Source organism: Sebastes umbrosus, chromosome 21 (genome assembly GCF_015220745.1).
Source record: "Sebastes umbrosus isolate fSebUmb1 chromosome 21, fSebUmb1.pri, whole genome shotgun sequence".
NCBI classification, from domain to species: Eukaryota; Metazoa; Chordata; class Actinopteri; order Perciformes; family Sebastidae; genus Sebastes; species Sebastes umbrosus.
The window spans coordinates 21,304,094-21,325,849 of record NC_051289.1 but is presented as its reverse complement, the minus strand read 5'-3'; the positions used below and the strand labels follow the sequence as shown (position 1 = coordinate 21,325,849).

Below are 21,756 nucleotides of genomic sequence, written 5' to 3'. Positions count from 1 at the left end.
ATATTTAAAACTATATTGTGGTTGAAGAGAGAAACTAAGTATTCTAATTTTAACCTACATACAGTAGTTTGAAATGTCAGATCCATTCCTGCTGCAGCAGCTGTTATTTCATATGGCGAGGCTGACACCTGCTGGTGGAAGACAACAACTATAACTTGTAATGTGTAGAGCTGTTTAGTGGAGTAGCCTTCAGGTGCACAGCTCTGTGTGTGTAGTGTTTAGAGGAAGCTTCGTTAGTTTCACCAATCACTGGTGGTAGATTGAACCAATGTTACTGGAGACAGAGTCACACTCCAGTCCAGTAGGGGGCGGTGGCGGTGCTACTTGTAATCCGCCCTGAAACCAGCGAAGAAGACGAGTTGGCCGGAAGTGGTCATGTTTACTAGCTGCAGCCGCAGCAGGCAGGTACGTTATCAAAGATAGCTCTTGATTATTCCCTTAAACAGTTAGTTGTTCATACTATAGTGGCTGCATTTAATAAGGCAATCTACTTTGACAACGGAAAAGTAAAGAGGTAGAGTCAGCCCGGGGATTTACTGCTCTTAAGCTTCGTTTAGATGTAGGTTAGCATTGAGCTAACTGGAGCTAGCTCAGCGTAGTCATAGTAACGGGCTTCATTCACATTAATGGTGTTTTAACTTTGTTTTGCTGATAGAAACACGCGCACATCTCATAGAGCAGGACTATAGATATTAACAACATCGTCAGAATTCATTCTTTAATTCGGCTGTATTCCTTTTAAAATGGCTAATGTTTTACGATAAATGAACGTTAATACAATTACACACCAAAAACTGACAATAACCTGATATTTCCAGGTGAAATTTCATTCATTCATTCATTCTTTCATTCATTCATTCTCACTGTGCACTATAATTTCCCACCTGTGCAATTTTGTTAATAGTCTGTTTATTGTCAATACTGTATATACTGCTCCTATTTTTATACTTCCTTCTATTTAAATGGTTCATATTTTATTACACTTTGTTTAGCTCTTTCTTTTTTTACTGTGTTAGCTGATGCATCTTGTTTTCTGCACTATCCCCTTTGCTGCTGTACACTGCAAATAACAATAAAAAACAGTGACTGTCCAGCTTACTTTGAAAGGAAGTCCGTGGTATAGGATGGCAGTCTGGAAAACATCTGAGGCACTCTGATTGTGAATTAAAAACCCTTTATTCAGACATGGATAACACCCACCAACCTTCATCAGGGTGTGTAGTTTGGTGTGAACAGGAGTTCACATTTAAAAACTCATCAGGGGGTCATGTGACCCGAGTCACATGACATGAGAATGCTACCCACTTGAAACAATAAAATATGATACGATAATACTTTATTGTGAGACAGGTCTGAAATTTGTTTAGCATCACAGCAGCTCCATTTGCAACATCACAAAAAGGACAAAGACCAGAAACAAGGATACGTACATTTAAACATTACGATCACAGAAGACGATATTCTGGGCCCTTCAACGTACATTTGATCTGGGATTAGGCTCCATATTTAGTTTTAGGATTGACTGGTGCACAAAAGAGTGCTTCAGTCTAACCTTATTAAATCAATTTGATGGTAACAATTGATATTCACTGTTCAAAACATGGTTGGGGTCAGAGATGATGGTGTTAGCCAGCCTTAATATGTTATTATGATGGGCTGATTCATAGAATTTCTCAAGGGGTTGACCTACAATCTTTGAGCAGATTTTCATTTGGTGGTGCAAATTACAATAGACATATCAAAATACTGTATATATTAGCATATATATTAGTGAACCCCTGAGTTCCTGACCCCCTGCAGCACTCCCATTTTGTTCTTCATGTTTCTATTGTTCTGGTCACTCTTTCTGATATTATGCCAGTAGTCAATACGACTGGTAACAATGAAGATGATCCAACTCTGTGAATATTTATGACTGTTCCGTACTGTTTCTGTGTTGTGTAACTGTGGCACCTCTCTGCCTGCTGTCCTTTACAGGGAAATGGACAAGAATGAGGACCTGGTCCAAACAAACGGCGGTAAAACTCTGCTTATCCGCCACTTACCAGCTGAACTCAGCCAGGATGAGAAAAAGGATCTCTTTAAGTATTTTGGAGCTGAGTCGGTCAGGGTCTTCTCCAACACAGGTCGTTTGGTAGGTTGTGCCTCACTGAAGCCTTTACGTCTTTTGAGAATTCATTTGAGTTACTGTTCATTCTGAACAAGCTTTTCCCTCTCCACAGAAACATGCAGCCTTTGCAACCTTTAGAAGTGAGAAGTCAGCAGCAAAAGTGAGTTCTTTATGCAGTGTTTCTAGTTATATGACATTTTACAAAGACTTGCGTGCACACACTTGTTGCTAAAAGTAATTTAGACTAAATCTAATTGTATCTTAAGCTGTCCTGTATGATGTTCAATCCCCGTTCCATCTATTTTAGGCTCTCAGCAGGCTCCATCAGTTAGAGATTCTTGATCAAACACTTGTTGCGGAGTTTGCGAAAGGCCAAGATCACGTGACAGTATTGAAGGACCCACCAGTGTCAGACAGGTAAGTTGCTTTCATCATATGAGTTAAGAAACACTGTTGACCTGCACAAACTGTAGTTATCAGAAATGTTACTTTTGCAATTTGCAAATGTATGGACTGTTAACCTCCCTGTGAGACAGAGCCAGACGTTGACATCTGTTGTGTGGTCTTAAGATCCTGTTGAAAGCCCCACAGTAAAGAAATCATTTTCCACACAGATTTTATTTATAAGTTGGCAATTGAACACAAATCAGATTGACCAGACTCCCAACTGGAAAAAAAAATGACATTTAAAACTGCTGTGAACTGAAATCTCTACCTAGTGCTAGAGTAAAACTGATTCAGTCTCAGTGTGAGCATGTTCTCAACACCCAGCTGAACTGAATTACTAGCATTAAAACAATTATTCAATACATAATCAAGGGTGAAAGCTGCAGTTGGATCCTATTTGTAACATGTTTACTTTTTTTTTCTACAGTGGTAAACGTATTGGGAAAGAGCAGAAGAAACAGGAAACCAAGCAACCAAACATTCCCCTCATAGAGACAGGCATAGCAACAAGCCTTGGGTAAGTGTTGAATGCTGATATGAGCTAATCTTTATGTACTCTGTGATGATATCTGAATTGCTGAATGAGATGAGGCATTCTGTTTTCATGATTTGTTTTTGGCTGGTAAAGAGTTGCCTCAGTTATACACAGCAGGCTAGTGTTTGTTCTCGCCCAGTCTTGTGTGTTTAAAACAAAATGATTATATTACATTCTGCAGATTGGTAACAGGCCCCATCTCCCATTACAAAGTCATTAGCCACCCAATTGATACTATATACAATTAAAATATGCATGTATGACACATGCTGTCCAAACCTGGTGTTGTCAGTTTATGTGCCTGGAGGCCTGCTGACAATAAACCTGGATGAGAATCTGAGAGCAATAGTCAAGAGCTGTCAGTGGTCTTGTGTCCAATTAGATGGTCAGGCCGCCTGACAGGCCGCCTGACAGGCCGTCTTCCCTAACAGTTGGTGGGACCAGGTGGTCTTATAGCATTTGCTCCAATACTGACAGTCTATCCCGCCTTGTGCTAAAATAAAATTTGGACCAGCCAGTAGTGTTCACCACCTCCTGATATGATGCAGAGTGTGTATTTGTAGCACGGATCAATACTACACTGATTGTTCATCAGAAGCCTTTATAATGTGAATGAATTCTAATGAGATATCTTGATTGGGTTCCATACCCGTCTACTCAAATACATTTTTTTCTCTTCATATTGTGTACAGCAGCAGATAATTCTGGTGTCCTACAGTTGAAGTGCTGCTAATAGACATTTTCATCCAGACAAGAATATATTCTGGGATAAAACAAAGAAGCAAAGTAGCATTGTCGTGAATTACCTCCAAAATTAAAATGTTTTTGAATGCTTTTATGGTGCAGCAATTCCTTCATTGCATTAATGAATGAATGAAAAAAAATAATTAAAAAAATCCTCTATCATTGGCTATGTAATTGTTTATCACAAAGTTGATATATGATATATAATCTATAAAGCTGGATTTGTCAATGAATACAATAACCGGACAGAAATGTAGTTAATCCAGTGATTAAAAAATCCTGACAAATCAATGTATCTCATCAAATTCATATAAAAATCATATGAAAATCCAATATTATGTAAGTCCTGCTCATTGATTTGTAACATTGCTTACAATAGCCTAATCTAGAGCTGCAATGGTTGGTTGACTTAGACAACAACAGAAAAATAATCAGCAACTATTTTGATAATTAACGTAATTTTTCATGCAGAAATGGCATCTCAAATATGGATATTTCCTGCTTTTCTCTGTTGTATATCATATTAAACTAAATATCTTTGGGTTTTTGGACAAAACAGGACATTTAAAAACATCACCTTGGACTTTGAGAAACTGGGATGAACATTTGTCACTATTTTCTGACATTTTATAGACCAAACAACTAATCGATTAATCAAGAAAATAATCGACAGATTAATCTAAAATAAATCATTAGTTGCAGCCCTGTATTCTATTTAACTATCTGACCTACTGCGTTTTCACTATTCTTCTCAGTCCCAGCAGAACTGCTAACAGATTTCTTTGTCATCTAGCCAAGTGGCATATTAGACAACACAGAGTGTACCCCCACTTTAAGTCTTTGTTTATTAGGCCTCAGAGTCTTGGCTTATAAAAGTTATTATTACGCGAGGATAAGCTTTGGTGCTGACATGGCATGCTGGCCCCAGCGTCCCTTAATGGCTTGGTTTCACATTTTGTTTGCTGAGTGCTTGTCATCTAAAGAATAAGCTACCTAGCTAGAGCCCACCGGCTGGACCACATATTCATGTGTCTCCATTATTTTGACATATTCTGCGAGCTGTTAAGTGAGGGGGAGCTTGTATTTAAGGCAGCGAGTTGCAGAGTTTCCTTTTAAGTAATGTTGTCTTTTCCTCTCTCCTCTCCTACAGGTTGAAATTTCAATCGAATCCCACTTTGAAATATTTATACCCACCACCTTCTAATGGCATTCTGACAAATATAACACATGTCCTCATGAGTGTGCCAAAGTTTTATGTTCAAGTGAGTAAATACCGCTTCTTTTATATCATCTGATTCTTCAATACCTGCACGTCTTTGATATGCATATGTTGGTCATCTGTGTGTTGTATTTCTGTCCTTGTATTTGTACTTTTCCTTTTTTGGAAAGTGGGAATTTGTTCAAAAAATGCAAATATGACAACATTTGGAGCCGTCAGATTCCTATTGTAGAATGGAAATACGAATATCCCACTGGTTTCTGAACTGCATCCAACCTCTTAAAGATCAAACAGCAAACATTTGCCTTTTAAATTTCAATTTGGGGAGCAAGTATTAATAATAAACCATAAGTGGGAGGCATGAGTTATGGGTTTAACATTTCCCTGGGAGCCGTGCCGCCTGGATTTCCATCGCTGCTACTTCCAGCGTTGGCGTCTTGGTGGTGCTGGTGGGTTGCGGAGAAGCCGCCCTCATGCTCAGCCTCGCCGCTGGTATCTCACTTCAGCCTCAATCTCACCTTGATCCTTGTATTTTAAATGAAAATGCAAAAGCCTTGCCATCTGTTTTACATATGGAGCCCGAGTTACAGGCTGCCTGTTTGAGAGCGGCAGTATATTTATATTACCAGCTCCCACCAGGCTTTTGGTATGAATCTTTAGATATAACCATCACTGTTCTAATAGTCATGTCTCCAATTATACAGGTACTACATCTGATGAACAAGATGAATCTACCGTGTCCGTTTGGCCCAATCACTGCCAGACCCCCCATGGTAAGATTGTAGACATTATTGTTGGAGAACGGAGGACAGGCTAATGGCCGAATAGTCTGTAGATGGTTTGGTAAGGATTTATTGATGTTAAACAAGAGGCCAGTATTCAAATGTGTCAGAGCAGAGGTGTCCAAGGAAGGAACTAAACTATTGAGGTTTACCAGCTTTAGAGGACCCTCAACCATCAGTACCTTATTGATTTAATAACTCTCTGGCTTGTTTTGGTCACTCTTGCGGCAATTCATCGCCTCAAAGACCACTTCTGTGCCACTAACCATCTTTTCCTTTACTGAAATCAGTGCAGATATTTAGCTAAATATTAAATGTAAAAATATAAATTGTCCTCACTGTATACACAGAAGCACATGTATGAGCATTAGGTTATGTGAAAGTACATGGAAAGCCCTGAGTACTGAAGGCAGACGGTGGACAAGCTTTTATTCCTTGCATAGGACTAAAGCTGAAATAGTTTTAAATAAGGAAATGTGCAATAATATCTTTACAAAGTGCAATAGTAGCTGGATATGCCACTTATTTTTTATTGATATGTTACTTCTATTTATCGTGGTCAGCTGGGGAGCGCACCGCAGCTGATGAAATCACCATCATCGGTTGTAGAAATCCAAGATAACATCAAATAGCATTAAAGAAGGGCACAACAGAGCGTCAATAGTTTTCATAATATCTTTTAATACTGTGCTTATACTGTATCACCAAGTACGCCACACACACTATGTGTGCTCTGGTCACATCTTCACCACCTGCACATATGGATTGTGTAAATTAGACAGTGACAGCTCGCGTACAATAGTTATACTCCACATCCTTATCAGTCCTAATCGTAATGCACGCCAAGTGCATGATCATTTTTGCTATCATTTTGGCAAGTTGTGAAGCGATCGGTCTGATTGCTGTGAACATATCAATATTAGGATGACACTCGTGATGCGTATTGCTGCATGAAGGATGCACTGGCACCGCTAGAGGACAACGTGAATGGAAGAATTAGGAGGGAACGAGTGTTCAGGGACCACCTCACCAACAAGCACCTCTATTTCCGTGTCAGAAAAATTGTTCTCTTGGTCTTCCTGCATTAGCATTCATGAGATTGACCATTTATGGTTAAATGTGGGCGTGTAAAGGGCGGGATATGAGGCTGATCCATGTGCGCACATTTAAAAGTTGATTTGGGATTTATAAAAGAAAATTGTGCACTGGCAGGCGATCGCATGGTTTTATAAATCCTACTCTTTTTTTGGAGTACGTGCATTACGCAAACATTTAGTGTGGATCCTACGCACTGTTTTTTAAATGAGGTACGTTAGCAAAGACTACGTTCATGAAGACTTCATCAGTTGAGCCCAGAGGCATTCGTTAGCTGAGCCATGTTGTTTTGTTTCCTGCAGTTTGAGCTCATGCCTCCTGCTCCACCCATCCCCATGCCTCCTCCCTTCCCTCCTGCCTACCCTCCTTTACCAGAGGAGGAGATGGAGCTGTCCAGTGGAGAAGAATCGGAGTATGAGAGTGGGGACGATGAAGACAAGGAGAGGTGAGGAGTAGTTAGAGAGGGCTCATCTCTGTATAAACATTTTCACCAAGCAAAGGACTTTCATTTTATTTCGCATCGTATTGCCGCTGCCAGTCGATTCAGTGTGTTAATGTATCATTCAGATGTAATAATGTTTCTAGGAACACAAGAGGCTTAAAGGGAAATATCTTTAAATTCCAATAGGTGGGCGATTTTATTATTTTGTTTTAACCAAGTTAGAAATGTTTTCCCTTATTCCTTATGCTTGCTTTATTTCAGGATTGTTCGTCTGATGGGCCTGGTCAACCAAGCATGCAAGAGACCCTTGAGACCAAAAACAGCTTCAAAGAGAAAGAAGCCCAAGATCAAGGATCTACTCTATGCTCCCAAACCAGACTCTCAGAGGTACACCAAAGGCACTCATGCATGTCACAGTCCTCAAGCATACACAGTATTCATAGGCAGCTGAAAAAAGGAGGACCAAAACCTCCAGACAATATGTCTTCCTCATAAAGACAGCCTTTTGTGGCTCTGAGACTTATTGTTTCAGCACCACACACGCTCCCTTAATGACGGACCACAAACTCTGTTTCTATACTATAAATACACACACACCTCAGTGTCTCCAGGCTGCACGTTTGCGGACTGGGAAATATCTCTGGTTGACCAGAACAAAATATCCCAACCCTTAAGCCGCTCAGGAGCCGGGTTTATTGTGGGGACTTTTTAGAGGCTGCTGTTGAGTGCTGATTGTCTCTGCTGTCCTCAGCGCTCCAGTGCTGCAGCCCTCCGATGTGTTCGAGCAGCCCCACCCCGCCGGGCACAAGAAAATTGAATTCCTCATTTCGGTTCCAGAGGTGGCGGCCATAGTGGAAGGAAGCGGTGATGAAGGCAGAGGTAAGGGCTCTGCTTCCCTGTTTTGACCTCAGATGTCCACTTTCTGCAACTTATGATTATTTCATAACTACGTAGCCTGTTGATCTTTTTTTTCTTTAATCATTTGGTGACAGAGAAAAATGTCCTTCACTATTTCCCAAAGCCCAATGTGACATCTTTAAAGTTCTTGTTTTGTCTGAACAACAGTTCCTAACCCCAAAAATACACAATTCACAATGATATAAAACAGAGAAAAGCAGCAACTCCTCTCTTGTAAGAAGCTAGATTTAGTGAATATTTGGCATTTGTGCTTAGAAAAGCGATTAAAGCGATCCCCCAGTTATTGAGTAATCAATTTACTGATCATTTTATCACTAATCATGACTAAAATAAAGTTTTCCTCTGGGTTTTATGATATCACCTTGCTTGACATAAACCATAGTCAAATCAGGTCTGCTCTTGCCCCATCAATGAGATCTGGGATCTCTGTAGTATTTGTGTTGAGCTCATAAGATATACTGAAACTAGGTCCCAAACTAACAATTATTTTCATTCCCCTGACTGTGGGATTATTATCTCAATTAATCCATTAATCACTTTCTATTTAATGTCAGAAAATAGTGGGTGGAATCAGCAAATATTTAGTATTTAATTGTTTTAATTATTTTCTTGTCGACTGACTAATGGATTAATCTACTAATCGTTCAGTTTTGCGTTCAATTAATATCCACTGTTTACCATCACTAATCAGATATTGATTATTTGCATCTTGGGAAGGAACTTTGTGCTGATGCACATAAGGCAAATTAGGCTAAATTGTATTCGGCACCTTTTATGTGTATGTCCAATCAGGGTTGATGGTAAATTTAGTCAATTGAAGCAATAAACTCCTCAGTGCATGCTACTGTTACAGTGCTACACCTAGAGCATGCACACCCCCTGGCCACCGTGATGCGAAGCCTACTGTACAAATCCCAGCTGAAAAAGTCTGTTGTTCTTCCTTGCATCCAACTATGTCACTGTCACGTCTAGGGATGACAATAACGATTATTTTCATTGTTGTTTTGTTTTGGTTCTCGATTAATCGATTAGTTGTTTGGTCTATAAAATGTCAGAAAATGGTGGAAATGTCAATCAGTGTTTCCCCACGCCCAAGATGACGTCCTCGATTGTCTTGTTTGTCCACAACTCAAAGATTTACTGTTGATTTACTGAAAGTTTACTGTCATTGAGGAGTAAAGAAACCAGAAAATATTCACATTTAAGACTGTGCAATCAGAGAGTTTTGACTTTTTTTTTCTTAAAAAAATTACTCAAACCGATTATCAAAATAATTGGCGAATAATTTAATAGTTGACAACTAATTGATTAATCGTTGCAGCTTTAGTACTGCTAACTTCATACTCACCGTCACACACACGGCTGCCCGCCGGGCTTGCGATACATTGGCAGAAACACTCCCTGACAGAGAATTCCAAGCAGACACACCGCTGACAACCTCTCAGCTAAACTAGGAGACTTAACTGGGAAAGTGGCTGCATGTGTCCACGATAATGCAACGCAACATCGTGGCTGCTCCAGTAACTCTCACAGGGAGGGGTGAACTGGGGATTCAGTTGCCTGTTTTGCGCACACACTGCAGCTGGTGGTGAATGATGGATTTAACCTGTTCGTGAATTTGGGGTTATCATTGCAGCTGGGCAGCTTGTTAGGCACTTCAACCACAGCACCTCTGGATGCAAGACACTAATCTTAACGGTTAATGATCGGTTAACGAGGGCCGGCTATCGGTCAGAAAATAAGTTCTGAATTAGCATCTCTAGTCACGCCAAACGACTCCACTGGATGCAGGAAGAACAACAGATTTTGCAGCTGCGGACTCAGCTCGGTTAATACAGCACGCACTGAGGAATTTATCGCTACGATCGGCCACATTCACCATCAACACATAGACAATTTTCCCTTTAAGTAACACAAAAAGCTTCTTTTTTTTTCACAATTGGCTAGTAAAAATAAATCAGACCAATACAGTCTGCACATACATTGGAGGGGAGGGGGGGCTGATCTGTATAAAAAAGGGCACTTCCTCCCCTCTTTTGAGCAAGAAAGGCACCGTAAGGATTTGATTATTACTATACATCATGTTTATTATCACATTGAAGCAGGGGGTGGTTTGATACTCCTATTGACATAAGTTAAAGCCCTTACCATGGCTGAAGTCAGAGCCAAGTGTTGCACAGCAGTATATCACAGCAGAAAACTGGCACCAAAAAGGTTTTCCCATTATCTGTATGAGAAAATGTCATTGGGGGCACAGCCTGTGTTACTTGTCAGCTGTGCAGTTCCCTGTTTGCCTTATCTCCCTTCTCTCTAGCTACAACTTCACTCCCTGGCAAGCCCCTGAGAAGTAAAATAGATCTCAAAGTCAAACACAAAAGATTTCCTAAAGGCAGGGGAGAGATAAACTATGACAGGTGGCTTTTTGGATTAGTCTTGTTTTGGGGAAGGAGGGGTGTGTGATCCGATAAACAAGCTATTTAAATGGAAAAGGGGAGGTGGGGGGGACAGATAAGGAGGAGGATAATTTTGAAAGCAGTGATCTGCCGAGAGTGTATCAGAAAAGCTCCCCAACACTTCTTGCTCCGGTGCGCACACACACACATACACACCTTATGTGGATGACAAGCTTTTTCCCTTCTCCTCAGATTTGTACAGGCTCACTGCTCTTAGTAATTCCATCTACAATGTGTGTGTGTGTGTGTGTGTGTGTGCACATACATTCTCTCCTCAAAAGTCTGCCAGAGTTATCCTTCCCACTGCCTTTCAAACTCTTGTTTGCAAAACAGGAATGGATTTAGATTTGATTACAGTTCTTTATTTGACATGAATGTGCTTATGCCTCACTCTTGAGACCGTCTTCTATCAACCAACGTAACTAAAACATTATTTCTGACAAAAAGACGGCGTTTATCGTACTAAACCTCGGCAAAGAAATCAATATTTTCCACTCAATCAGTTTCTAATGATGCCACGGTTAGAAATTTTAAACAATCAATAAGTTAAACTAATTGTGACCGAGAGGATTTGCTTCCACTCTCCCATCCTGAGCTTGTTTGGTTTTACTGAAGAGGGTAAACATTGTGGAAGTGATTACTTCACCATCTGCTGTTGTTAGACACTTTGAAAAACTTCCATCTGTATTTGTGCTGGAGGGAGAGAGTCCTCTTCCTGTTTTCTATCATAAAGTAACCCAGCAACGCATGTGCGTCCAACTTGGTGGCACATGATATGAAATAGCTGCTGCCAGTGTTGCTGCCCAAATTAATGTAGTAACAACTTGAGAACAAGTTGTTTTTTAATGTGCTACCTGTGTGTTCTTTCAGACGTGGATGAAAGGGAGCTCACCACTAGCAGCAGTCAGGAGGCGGCGGAGGTTGAGGGTTTTGGGAAGCTTTATCCCAGCGCCCAGGCATCCCAACCGCAAGAGGAGCACAGCGACGACGAGGATGATCTCCCCTCAGACGTCATCTCCAGGAAGGAGCTGGAGAAAGGACGGCTGTCAAGAGATGGTAAGCATGACCTCAGTGGTTGGCGCTGTCCCCTTACAGCAGCGAAGGTTCTTGGTCCAAACAACGGCCTTAAGACAGAACATGTCTTCATTTTTCGGCTGACATTTCGCATGTTTAAAAATAAATTCAACCTCACGTTGCGCCAGTCACGTTCACACGACGACTCCGAAACTTTCGTCCGTCATTAAAGTTTTCGGAACAGATTTGATTTTCTGCGTTTTTCCGCATCCGTTAAAAGGCAGAAAAGGGTTGTTTGACCACTCAGAAACATCGTACGTGCAAACATCGTCATCCAAAATGACATCTGATAAACATTCACTTCATCTCCCTGCACAAAGCACCTTACGATAAAGAAATAAAAGAACACAGAGATGTGGAATTTATTTAATTTGTGACAGGTGATTGCAGAACAGCTCGGAAATCGTGGGCAAAACAAAGGATGTAGGAAAGAGTAGACAGTAGTGATTGAGCTCTTGAAAGCTAAACAATAACTTCTTGCGAATGTCGTTCATTCATTAGCCCCGTTTGGGACTAGCGCTATCCATTGCACCCATGTAATTCATTCAGTTTTGTCTTGTATTGCGAATTTAAGGTAATGAATAAAATGATAAAAACGCATTGGACTCAATGTGCAAGGTTTCTGTGCATAACATACGGATTACAAATACGCAGACAGTGAAATCAATAAACCAGACCTTAGACTTTAGTTTTCAAAATGTAGAAAAAATCATTGAATAACAGGAAGGACTAAATGTTTCAGGTCAGAGAAGTGTTAATAATAATGTTTGTATTGCGGATTGATCCTGTAGAACGGTGACCATACCAACTAGAAAAAAAAAAAGCTTTCACATTTTTCATTAATAACATTCTTCGTCTTTCTCACACATCCTGTCCTGTGTAGACGCGATGTAACGAGAATAGAAGCAGCAACAGCGGTTTGTTTGAAATGCATATTAGAGAAATTTGTCAGTTAGTGTGAGCAGTGAGAGCCGTCGTGGCTGAACAAAAAAGAAAAGTGCCAACTGCAGAGAATCCAACTTGACAAAAGAAACTGATAGATCCCTCAGAGGAAGAGGAGCTTGCGCTAAAAAAGTTAAACATCAGCATTACCTTTCTAAGATTAAAATCACCCCAGGATGATAAGGACCGAGGAGAGATGTAAAATAGCTGTTTGGCTTTCTGGAATGGCACATTCTGCTGTAGGTAATTAGCTGCTGCCTGTCTTCAGTGTCTTGTTATATTTGGACCGTGCCCAGTGGCGTAATGTAATCCTAACATTGATCATTTCTATTGATATAGTGTCATCTGAATCTGTTACCTTTATATCCAGGCCAAATAATGTCAACCTCCAACCAACATTACTGAGATTGTTGGTCAATATTTAATTGAGATTGTCAGTCAATTTTTTCCTTAGAGTTTTCTCTTCTTACAGTTCTTAAAGCAAAGGATTGTCAATAGAGCACTTTAACTGAATAAAACCATGCTGCACTTTAATTCACGAGTTTAAGCTGCTCTAATCAATATTTTTATATTAACAATGGATCAAATTACTGTGTAATATGGAAGGGGTCGCTCGTAGTGACAAACCACAGAGAAATATTGTCCCACTCTTTAGTTCCCCTCAGCCTTACAAAGCATTTTAGCCTTTTTCAGCTCATTGTTTTGGTTTTACTGTTTTCACCAGTCAGTCTCACCACTATAATCAGTGCCATTTCCAGACTCAAGCAGATGTTTTTAGCAAAAAGGCTTGAATAAACTGTTTGTGGTTTGGCGCTAAATGGGTTGCTTACAAAGTTGCCGACTAGCTGGTAAACATAGTGGAACATTTAGCAGCTAAATAGCTATAGTTAGAAATAAATAGGATATATTCTTAAGCAGTTAATGAAGACCGAAAAACAAGGTCTGACCGACCTTCGTAAGGTGACCAGAAACACGGCTCAACATGAATGTAAATGTTGTTTCACATCTTCTGAATGTCCAAATAGGCCAAACTGTTTGCTAACAAGCTCGCAATACCAACTTGAAGAGGATCTATTATGCGTTCGTGCTTTTCCCTTTCCTTTAGTGTGTTATATAGTTTTTTGTGCATGTAAAAGGTCTGCAAAGTTACAAAGTCCAGTCCAAAAGGAGTTACTCTGCACCACAGAAACACTGCTCCTGAACTGCCTGAAACGTTTTGATAGAAGTAACGTGGTGATGTCACCAAGTAACACATTTGCATAATACCTGCCTAGCGGCTAGTTTGGCCCTCAAACAAAGCTAGTTAAAGCGGAGCTGGAGCAGAGTCTGAAGAGTTTGGTTCGGTTGACCAATCACAACAGAGTGGGCCAGCTGACCAATCAAACAGCGTTTCAAACAGAGAGTGAAAAGAAGTACAATTGATATCAATATTTATACATCCATTAACATTTGTATTTCCACTATGTTAGAAAAGTATTAATGGGTAACTAAAATGACATTTGCAGCTCCATTTTTGTGAAAACAAAATCTGCATTTGAAGATAGTTGTATTTTTTTTTTTAACTTATTTGTGTAATGTAAATCTAAGAACAAAATAATATTATACAATAACATAGGGCTGCACAATTAGTCGAATATTAATCGTGATCACGATTTTGGATTCCCACAATTAAATGAATATAATCGGCTGCGATATTAAAATGTAAAAATGCTCATAGGGGGGATTGAATATGATATGGATCCCTGATCTTTACTTCTTACTATGTGTACTTTTTGAGCCAGAGTACTTTTAAGTGTAATTCCTTGTTCTTCCTTCAACTGACTCACTATGTTCAGACACGTTTTCCATTCAAATACAGAGATACGTCCAAGTCCTATCTAAAATGGACTGGCTGCTAGGTGCTGGGATCAAACACGTAATCATTGCTTTAATGTCTCGGCGCGTCTCTTAGCCTACTTCTCCAGTCCACTCTGCCATAAATAAATCATTGAGTGGATGGTATTGAGTTGCAATGACTTAGAATTTACCTTTTATGTATGTACGGGCAGCTCTGTGATGAATTCTTTGTACCTGTTTCTGAAATGCACCTTGCATCAAGTGTATATTTCTTTTCTTCTCTCTTTTAAAACAGAGATAAAAAGGATGTCTGTGTTTAAAAACTATGAACCGGGCGAGCCAACCTGCAGACTGTACGTGAAGAACATTGCAAAGCAAGTGGAAGAGAAAGTAGGTACATTTATAGCACTTGACCCACTTTGGTTTACTGGATATGATGCTTATTCTGGAGTTTTCATTTATTCTTGAAGAACATTACATGCCGTCATATGTCGTTCTGTGTTATTAAATGTCAAAGTTACATTTTGCAGTGAGGTGTTAACAGATAATAGATTCATATATTGACTACTTTTCCTGATATTCATCATCTGTCTTCCAGGACCTGAAGTACATCTATGGGAGATACGTCAACCCTTCGTCAGAAGCCGAGAGAAACATGTATGTAACCAGCGATCCCGATGATCTCGACTTTATTTCTTTTCTTCATTTCTTATCGACATGGCATTGCGTGTCACTTCACCCCCATCCCATCTTCATGAGCTATTTTTGACTCCAGCAATTTGTCACTTTCCTTTGAGAGTTTTTAGTAATTCATGCTGACAGTGTGGTGTGTTATTAATAAGTATCTAACCTGACATAGAGATCATGAGGGACATTTTATGTTTGCGCATCAGCAGTACTTCAAATGAATATTCCACTTGAGTCATCAGACCGAGCTTATGTTGAGTAGAGGGCCAGACTCTGAACACAGATGTAGGTGATAAACGGGAAGATGCAACTCAGCCAGACAGACAGTTTGTCCTCTGGTAACCCGTCTCTAAGTACTATTGTTCAGGTGTTTCACTGTGAGCAGAGATGTGGACCCAAATCGTTTTCACACAAAAACAGCGTTTTAAATTATTATCCAACTGAAACACCCAGCCCAGTGTTGCAAACTATTTCAAAATGAAAGTAGTATAAATCTGCCAATTCGGCAGTAGAGTGCTACAGGAATGAGTCCTAATCCCAGAAATGAGTTAGCATTTTAGCACCTCTGGTTTCCCCGTCGGGAAGTCAATGTTTTTGTTTTTTTTAATGGATTTTTAGTTAGACGCCTGAAATAAAGTCTGTGGTTAACACAAGCTGAAGAGATTTTAATGTTTTGTTCTACAACATAAGATACATCAATAAATACCCCACTCGTGAATTTTGAAGCTTTTACGTGTCTTCAAAAAGGCAGTTGCTAAGTGGCTACGTGAGACTACTAAACATCATCACGCCGAACACTAGTGCGTCTTTAGGCTAGTGGTGGTGACATGAAGTCATACGACCGTGGTGTAGTTCATTTATAGCCTAACGTTAGCTTTTTACTTCTGGAAATTGCCTATACGCTTCAAAAATTATAAAAGGGGTGTTCATTTGTGGAGATTATCTCACGGAACAAAACATGTAAGTATCATAAATGTTTGTTTGCCACAGAGCTTATTTTCTGCAATAATCCCAAACCCTTTTTGTCGAGGGAACCCGTGTGATTCTAACTTTCGGGTTGGCCTACAAAAATACGTCATCCCTGCACAACTCTATACACTGACAGCCCGTCCCTTCGGGCCTCCGTCAAAAAATAATCCCCCAAAATTATCGTAATGAACGTAAACAACAAACATGGCTATTGTTGGTCCTCACAGCTGTCAAACCAGCGGCTTGTAGAAGACTCCGGTGTCGTGCAATGAGTGCATGGGCAGAGTGCAGGCAGGTATGTAGGTAGCCAATCCAATCATTTTATTTGGGCCGAATTAAAGAATTGCATAAATTGATTACAGTCCTGCGACAGCCACCAGATACCAGATTTCTTATTTTTTTTTGTCAGAGCATTTGATTATTAATTGCTGTCAGGATGTAAAGAAACTTTCAACACATATAACAAAATGTTTCTAAAATACATTACCAGCCTAGCTTTAATATAGTGTTCAGAGGTTGTACCAGCCTGCACGCTCTGCACTGAAACATTGGTGATTCTCTTTGACTTAAGTTGCACATCAGTAAAATCAATATGTTGGAATATAAAACCTGCAAGGTCTCATGTGACACATGATTGACAACCGCTGTTTTATATGGTTACAGAAGCAGATAACATTTTCCTCTTGTAACACCAGTCTGGAGTGATAATGATGTGTCCGTGCTTTGTTTTTTTTTTCCCTCTCAGGTTTGACATTGTGTTAATGAAGGAGGGGCGGATGAAAGGCCAGGCCTTCGTAGGCCTCCCCGCTGAGCAGAGTGCAGAGAAAGCCCTGCGGGAGACCAACGGCTACGTTCTCTATGACAAACCCCTCGTCGTTGTATCCTTTTTTTCCTTCTCTCACAAGATGAAACAAGGACAAGATTTTATAAGGAGTAGAAATCCAGGCTTAGTTGCTAGGGTTCGGTTATTTGGAGGAGTTGGACCACATAGGTGGTTCTTTTTACTGCTACGATATTTTTTAATTATCAGTTACTCAGACAAATCTATTTAAATGAGAGGAATGCTCATTTGCAAACTTGAGCTGCTAGTGGAGACACATTTCATCTACCTGGAGCAAACAGTTGCCCTGAAACACATTTGTTGTGTTTTATCCACCTCCTGTCCCATATCAGGCCTTTTTATATTGCATTTAGGAGATATGAACACAACATGTTATAGTATGTGGAGAGTATATCCCACAAGTGACCAATTAAGAGAAGAAAGATTTAGACCTGGTATATACCAATGCACTTAACACACTGTACATAAAGGGGCAGTTAGGAGGTGGTGTGTGGTGATTATTAGGTGGACACCTCCCATCACAGATGTGTTGTTGGCTTAGTTCCTCTGTGACTTCAGGAGGATGAGGACTAATTTTCTGGCAGCCCAGAACCACCACCTGCTCTTCCCCAGCTCAACACCAATAATTGCACATCAACCTTTGAACTTGTCTAATAGAACAAGGCTATTGATTTTGATGGTGTTTTAATGTGCATCCCGTAACCAACTAGCATATTACTGTAGTGTTTGAGTTCAGAGCATGAACAGCGAAGTCTGTGATGTCATTTAGTTGAAGATGTTGTCCTGTCATGTAGCTGTATTCCAGGTAAGGTGACGGTTATCATTTAGTCGCCATTCAGCCAGGTTAGTTTACAAGCTTCATATTTGCTTTGCTAACTGGAGTTTGATGGTTTATAGATTTTTAGGCATTGTGCGTTGGATGCACATTTTTCTCTGTCTAGCAAATATATTAGCTTCATATAGGGGCTATAAAATTGTGTATCACTTAGATAAATTTGGGCGAATCCCTCCTGTTTGGGTACGCTATCTGAATCCGTGTTGGAATCAGAGTTGGAACGGCACACGCCTTACCTTGCACGGCAGCTGGATTATTACAATGTCACAAGACCACGCGAGCATTGCGGGGTCACATATCACGCCAAAATTCATCTCGTCAGGCTTCAATAATGCATTTGCGGCCTGCAAGACAGAGCACGGACCAATCAGCATCCTGTGAGGAGCTACTGGTAGCTACGGGCATGAAGAGGTTAGCGTAGCTGCAATAGCATCAGTTATATCAGAACTGGAGTAGTTCTTCATTGAAAGAAGAGCAAAGAACGTCACTGAAGGCTTTTCTCGATGGAAAAGATGTGTTCGCTCTTCTCCCGACTGGCTCCGGCAAGAGTTTGATTGATGGATGGTTCATCCAATCTCCTGCCAAGTTTGTTTTGAAAGTGCCTGCCCTTTTCCGAACAGTTTCCAATGGCTGCTTCTCAGGTGGTTCTGTGTAACGAACCATTTCGTGGGTCAGGTTAGCAGACTCTGCCACTACCAATAAAAAACTACTATCCAGAGAAGTAATTACTGAATGCAAATACATTAAATGGCTGTTGCATTTCATGAAGATCTCAAGGATTATAACTTTAAATGGATGGTGACATCCAGCAGCTAGCCAGGATGAGCTCCTTTTTTCCTTTTGAATTTTATTTATATATATTTTATGTGTTTTTTTGCTGGTGTTGCAGTAAAAAAAGTCTGAAAATACACTACTGCAAGTGTGCTTAAAAGGTAGAGCAAACAGATCTCAAAATGTGTAATACGGTGGACTCGGATTGTTTCTAGGGGTTGGTTCTATTTGGAGCATCAAAAAGTCGAGTAAGGTTCATTTTGGTACAGATGTCTTTTTAAGCAGTCATAGGCAGAGGACAGCCGGTCCCAGTTTAGAGTCCCTATAATGATTTTTTCAGTGCTAGCTAGAGACCGCAGTATGACACTTGCCAGAGAATCCTCAAACAGCCTGCTACTAAAATTAGTGAGCTGGGAGAAAAAACCTGCACGGAATGTAAGCTTTATTAAGAGACTGCACTACAGCGGCAGCCTTTCACACATCTGGCTCCTCCCCCTTTACTCAACCCGTCACATGGGTGAAGTGGATCAATCTGTGTGAATGACAGTAGCCGTCACTGAGTATGTGAGCCAAACTCAGACCCAAGCTCTTAAAAAGTCCATTTTTAGCCAGTGGTCTTGTGGCATTTATGAGCAAACAGCTGCGACCTTTTCCCAAATTAAATTCATATAAGTTGGCAAGTGTCACAAAGAAGATGGCCCCTGTGGCTTAAAGCTGCTGCATACAACTCTGGGAGTACAACACCATCGTATATGAGTATGACGTCAAATATCCGTCTGTGAACCTGTGCCTTAAGCTGAAATTGGCTTTTCAGTGAGGTTGTGGTTTTGGTGTATATTTTCTGAGGTGCTATTGCTTTATTAACATTTGTAGGACGATAGGTATACATCTGTAGTAGTAGAGATTACTAATGGGACCAGATGAAGGAGCAGAATGTTTTTGGCATCATTGGGCAGAAATTCCATAATAACCTTTCAGCATATTGTAATTCAAGTGTTTTGAGAGAAAACTAGACTTCTGCACCTCCTCATGGCTCTGTTTTCAGGCTTTAAAAAATCTAGCCCGTGACGGAAGACTTTGACAAATCACAGGTCATTTCTGAGAGAGAGCGTTCGTATTTGCTGTTCATTCAACGGAGGCAGCTGTGTTTTGAACTCCGATCAAACGGTCAAACTAGGCAGCGCTGATCAAATATGAATCAATATTCTGTTACTGTAATGCCTATTTCTCGCATAGGCATTACAGTAGCAGAATATTGATTCATATTTGATCAGCGCTGCCTAGTTTGACCGTTTGATCGGAGTTTGCGAGTGATTGACAGCTGCTCAGAGACGGCAAGGCTCCAGCTCGGCTCTGATTGGTTGTTTTCCTCCGGTCTGCGAAATCTTGCAGATGCCATTAGGAGTACCGGAGGACACAGAGGCACATGATTTTTTTGTCACATTACCTGTCTCATGCACTACTGTCAGGATATAGTGACTGTTTTATAAAAATAACTTTTTTTAAATCATATTTGCTCCATTTCTACCTACTGCTTCTTTAAAAGACGCTCAAAGTCCTTGCCTGAAAAAGAAGATGCTTAATCAAGTGAGAGTAAACCTTTTGCCGTTTTAATAAAAACATTTGCTGCCTACAGACCTTAACTATACATTCACAGCAATTTGCCAGATCTGCCAGACCAAAAGAAGACAACACGGTTACCAAGAGAGGACCCAAACAACGATGAACCCAGCAGGTGAGTGAGACACTAAAGAAGGGAAAATATTGAAATAAAAACAGATTTCTCTTTATGTCATCTGTTCTGTGTATATATATATATATATATAGAGCAAGCCTTATTATTCCTTTAATGGTGTTTTCTTTTTACATTTGTGTTTACACCTTATTTACTCAAGATGCCAAGGCTTGATATTGTGGCCCAGCAGAACCATTTGTATCCTTATTCTGGCATATCCTTTGGAAAAAAAAGAAAACGGGGGCAGTTTATTTGTAGTTATTGTGGCACAATTGGAACATTGAAACAATATGCATTGTAGTCTAAATTTAAAAGGACTGCGCACCATGCTTTGTTTCTGTAGCTTATTGTCTCTTACAATATGCGTGTTTAGCATAGACTCTGTAAACCTGTGCTATTTTAAAGTCCCTCAAACCTCTCTTTACACTTCTCTCTACCTTGTTTGACTGAATTTCAGGTGATGGTCGTCAGATGTCGTCTTCTTCATTTATTACTAAATAAAAACTATTTTATTAAGATAACTTTCGTCATTTTTTCTTCCAATCATCAAACATATGTCACCATTTGTGGGCACACTTCAGTCAAACTATCATAACTGCTTATCTTTAGTCCCGAACTGAAAGTCCTGACAGCGCTGAGCAAACACAGACTGGGGAAGGTATATGAGATCTAGATTGGCTCTGCAGCAGATGGTGGGCTGTCAACACAGTGGAAAAACCACAGTCCTGAGGAGACGGCAAACAAACCAAACAGACTGCAGTCTGTGGGAAATTGCAGAGACTGGGTTAGCTTACCTTTACAATCCCTGGCTGGCCCCATCTGTGTGATTATAGAGAGTAAACCTTGGGAGGGTGAACTTCTCCCCTCGACAGCCATCATAACTGAAGATTTGGAAATCAAATTGGTTTTTGGGCCTCTTTTGGTGTAAGCAATACTGGGAGTGAACTGGGTGCATGTCAATCACAGCTAAATTAAAGTTTGTGATGTGTGATCTTAAGACATCTAAAGAGGGAAAACATTTAAATTGCTGCGGTCCGCGGCTGGCCAAGCGCGGTCTGGTTTGATTCAGTTTTACACCGCTTTGGTGGTTTGACGACAGACATAAAAGCAGCCCCACATTTTTATCATGCGTCAGGTCCAAAGTAACAGAAATGTGAGCATCAGAGAAACTCTATGCAGGTGTGTGTTTTTTTCTAAAATAGGATGGATGGAGCTTGCTAGTACACCTTATAGAGATGTATATGCTTTTTCCAAACAGGAACACAGATGGCAGCCAGTGCAAGAACATTCTTACCTTGTGGATGTTCTCCAACTCAAAAAA

The 21,756-nt window shown here is 40.3% G+C and overlaps 1 protein-coding gene across 3 annotated transcripts; it reads left to right on the top strand.

Moving 5' to 3' along the window:
- Nucleotides 1-251: 251 nt before the first annotated feature.
- On the top strand, nt 252-20,956 carry rnpc3 (RNA-binding region (RNP1, RRM) containing 3). 3 transcript variants are annotated; one of them, XM_037757507.1, is made up of 16 exons: nt 252-405; nt 1,978-2,134; nt 2,223-2,270; nt 2,418-2,527; nt 2,985-3,074; nt 4,987-5,098; nt 5,760-5,828; nt 7,235-7,377; nt 7,636-7,761; nt 8,126-8,253; nt 11,616-11,801; nt 14,893-14,987; nt 15,196-15,254; nt 16,999-17,131; nt 20,358-20,435; nt 20,596-20,668. In XM_037757507.1, the coding sequence occupies exons 2-15, from the start codon at nt 1,982-1,984 to the stop codon at nt 20,424-20,426; spliced, it is 1,521 nt and encodes a 506-aa protein (XP_037613435.1). In that variant the 5' UTR covers nt 252-405; nt 1,978-1,981; the 3' UTR covers nt 20,427-20,435; nt 20,596-20,668. The 3 variants fall into 3 exon arrangements, with proteins under 3 accessions (XP_037613435.1, XP_037613437.1, XP_037613438.1); XM_037757509.1 differs by having other exon boundaries at nt 372-514; XM_037757510.1 differs by lacking the exons at nt 252-405; nt 20,596-20,668 and adding an exon at nt 20,893-20,956 and having other exon boundaries at nt 1,982-2,134.
- Nucleotides 20,957-21,756: the final 800 nt, after the last annotated feature.

Bases quoted from the DNA above. Each gene is read 5' to 3' on its own strand.
- rnpc3 (XM_037757510.1), top strand. From the start codon at position 1,982: ATGGACAAGAATGAGGACCTGGTCCAAACAAACGGCGGTAAAACTCTG. The intron at 2,271-2,417 runs GTGAGTTCTTTA...CATCTATTTTAG, and splicing joins GTGAGAAGTCAGCAGCAAAA to GCTCTCAGCAGGCTCCATCA. The intron at 7,762-8,125 runs GTACACCAAAGG...TGCTGTCCTCAG, and splicing joins CCCAAACCAGACTCTCAGAG to CGCTCCAGTGCTGCAGCCCT.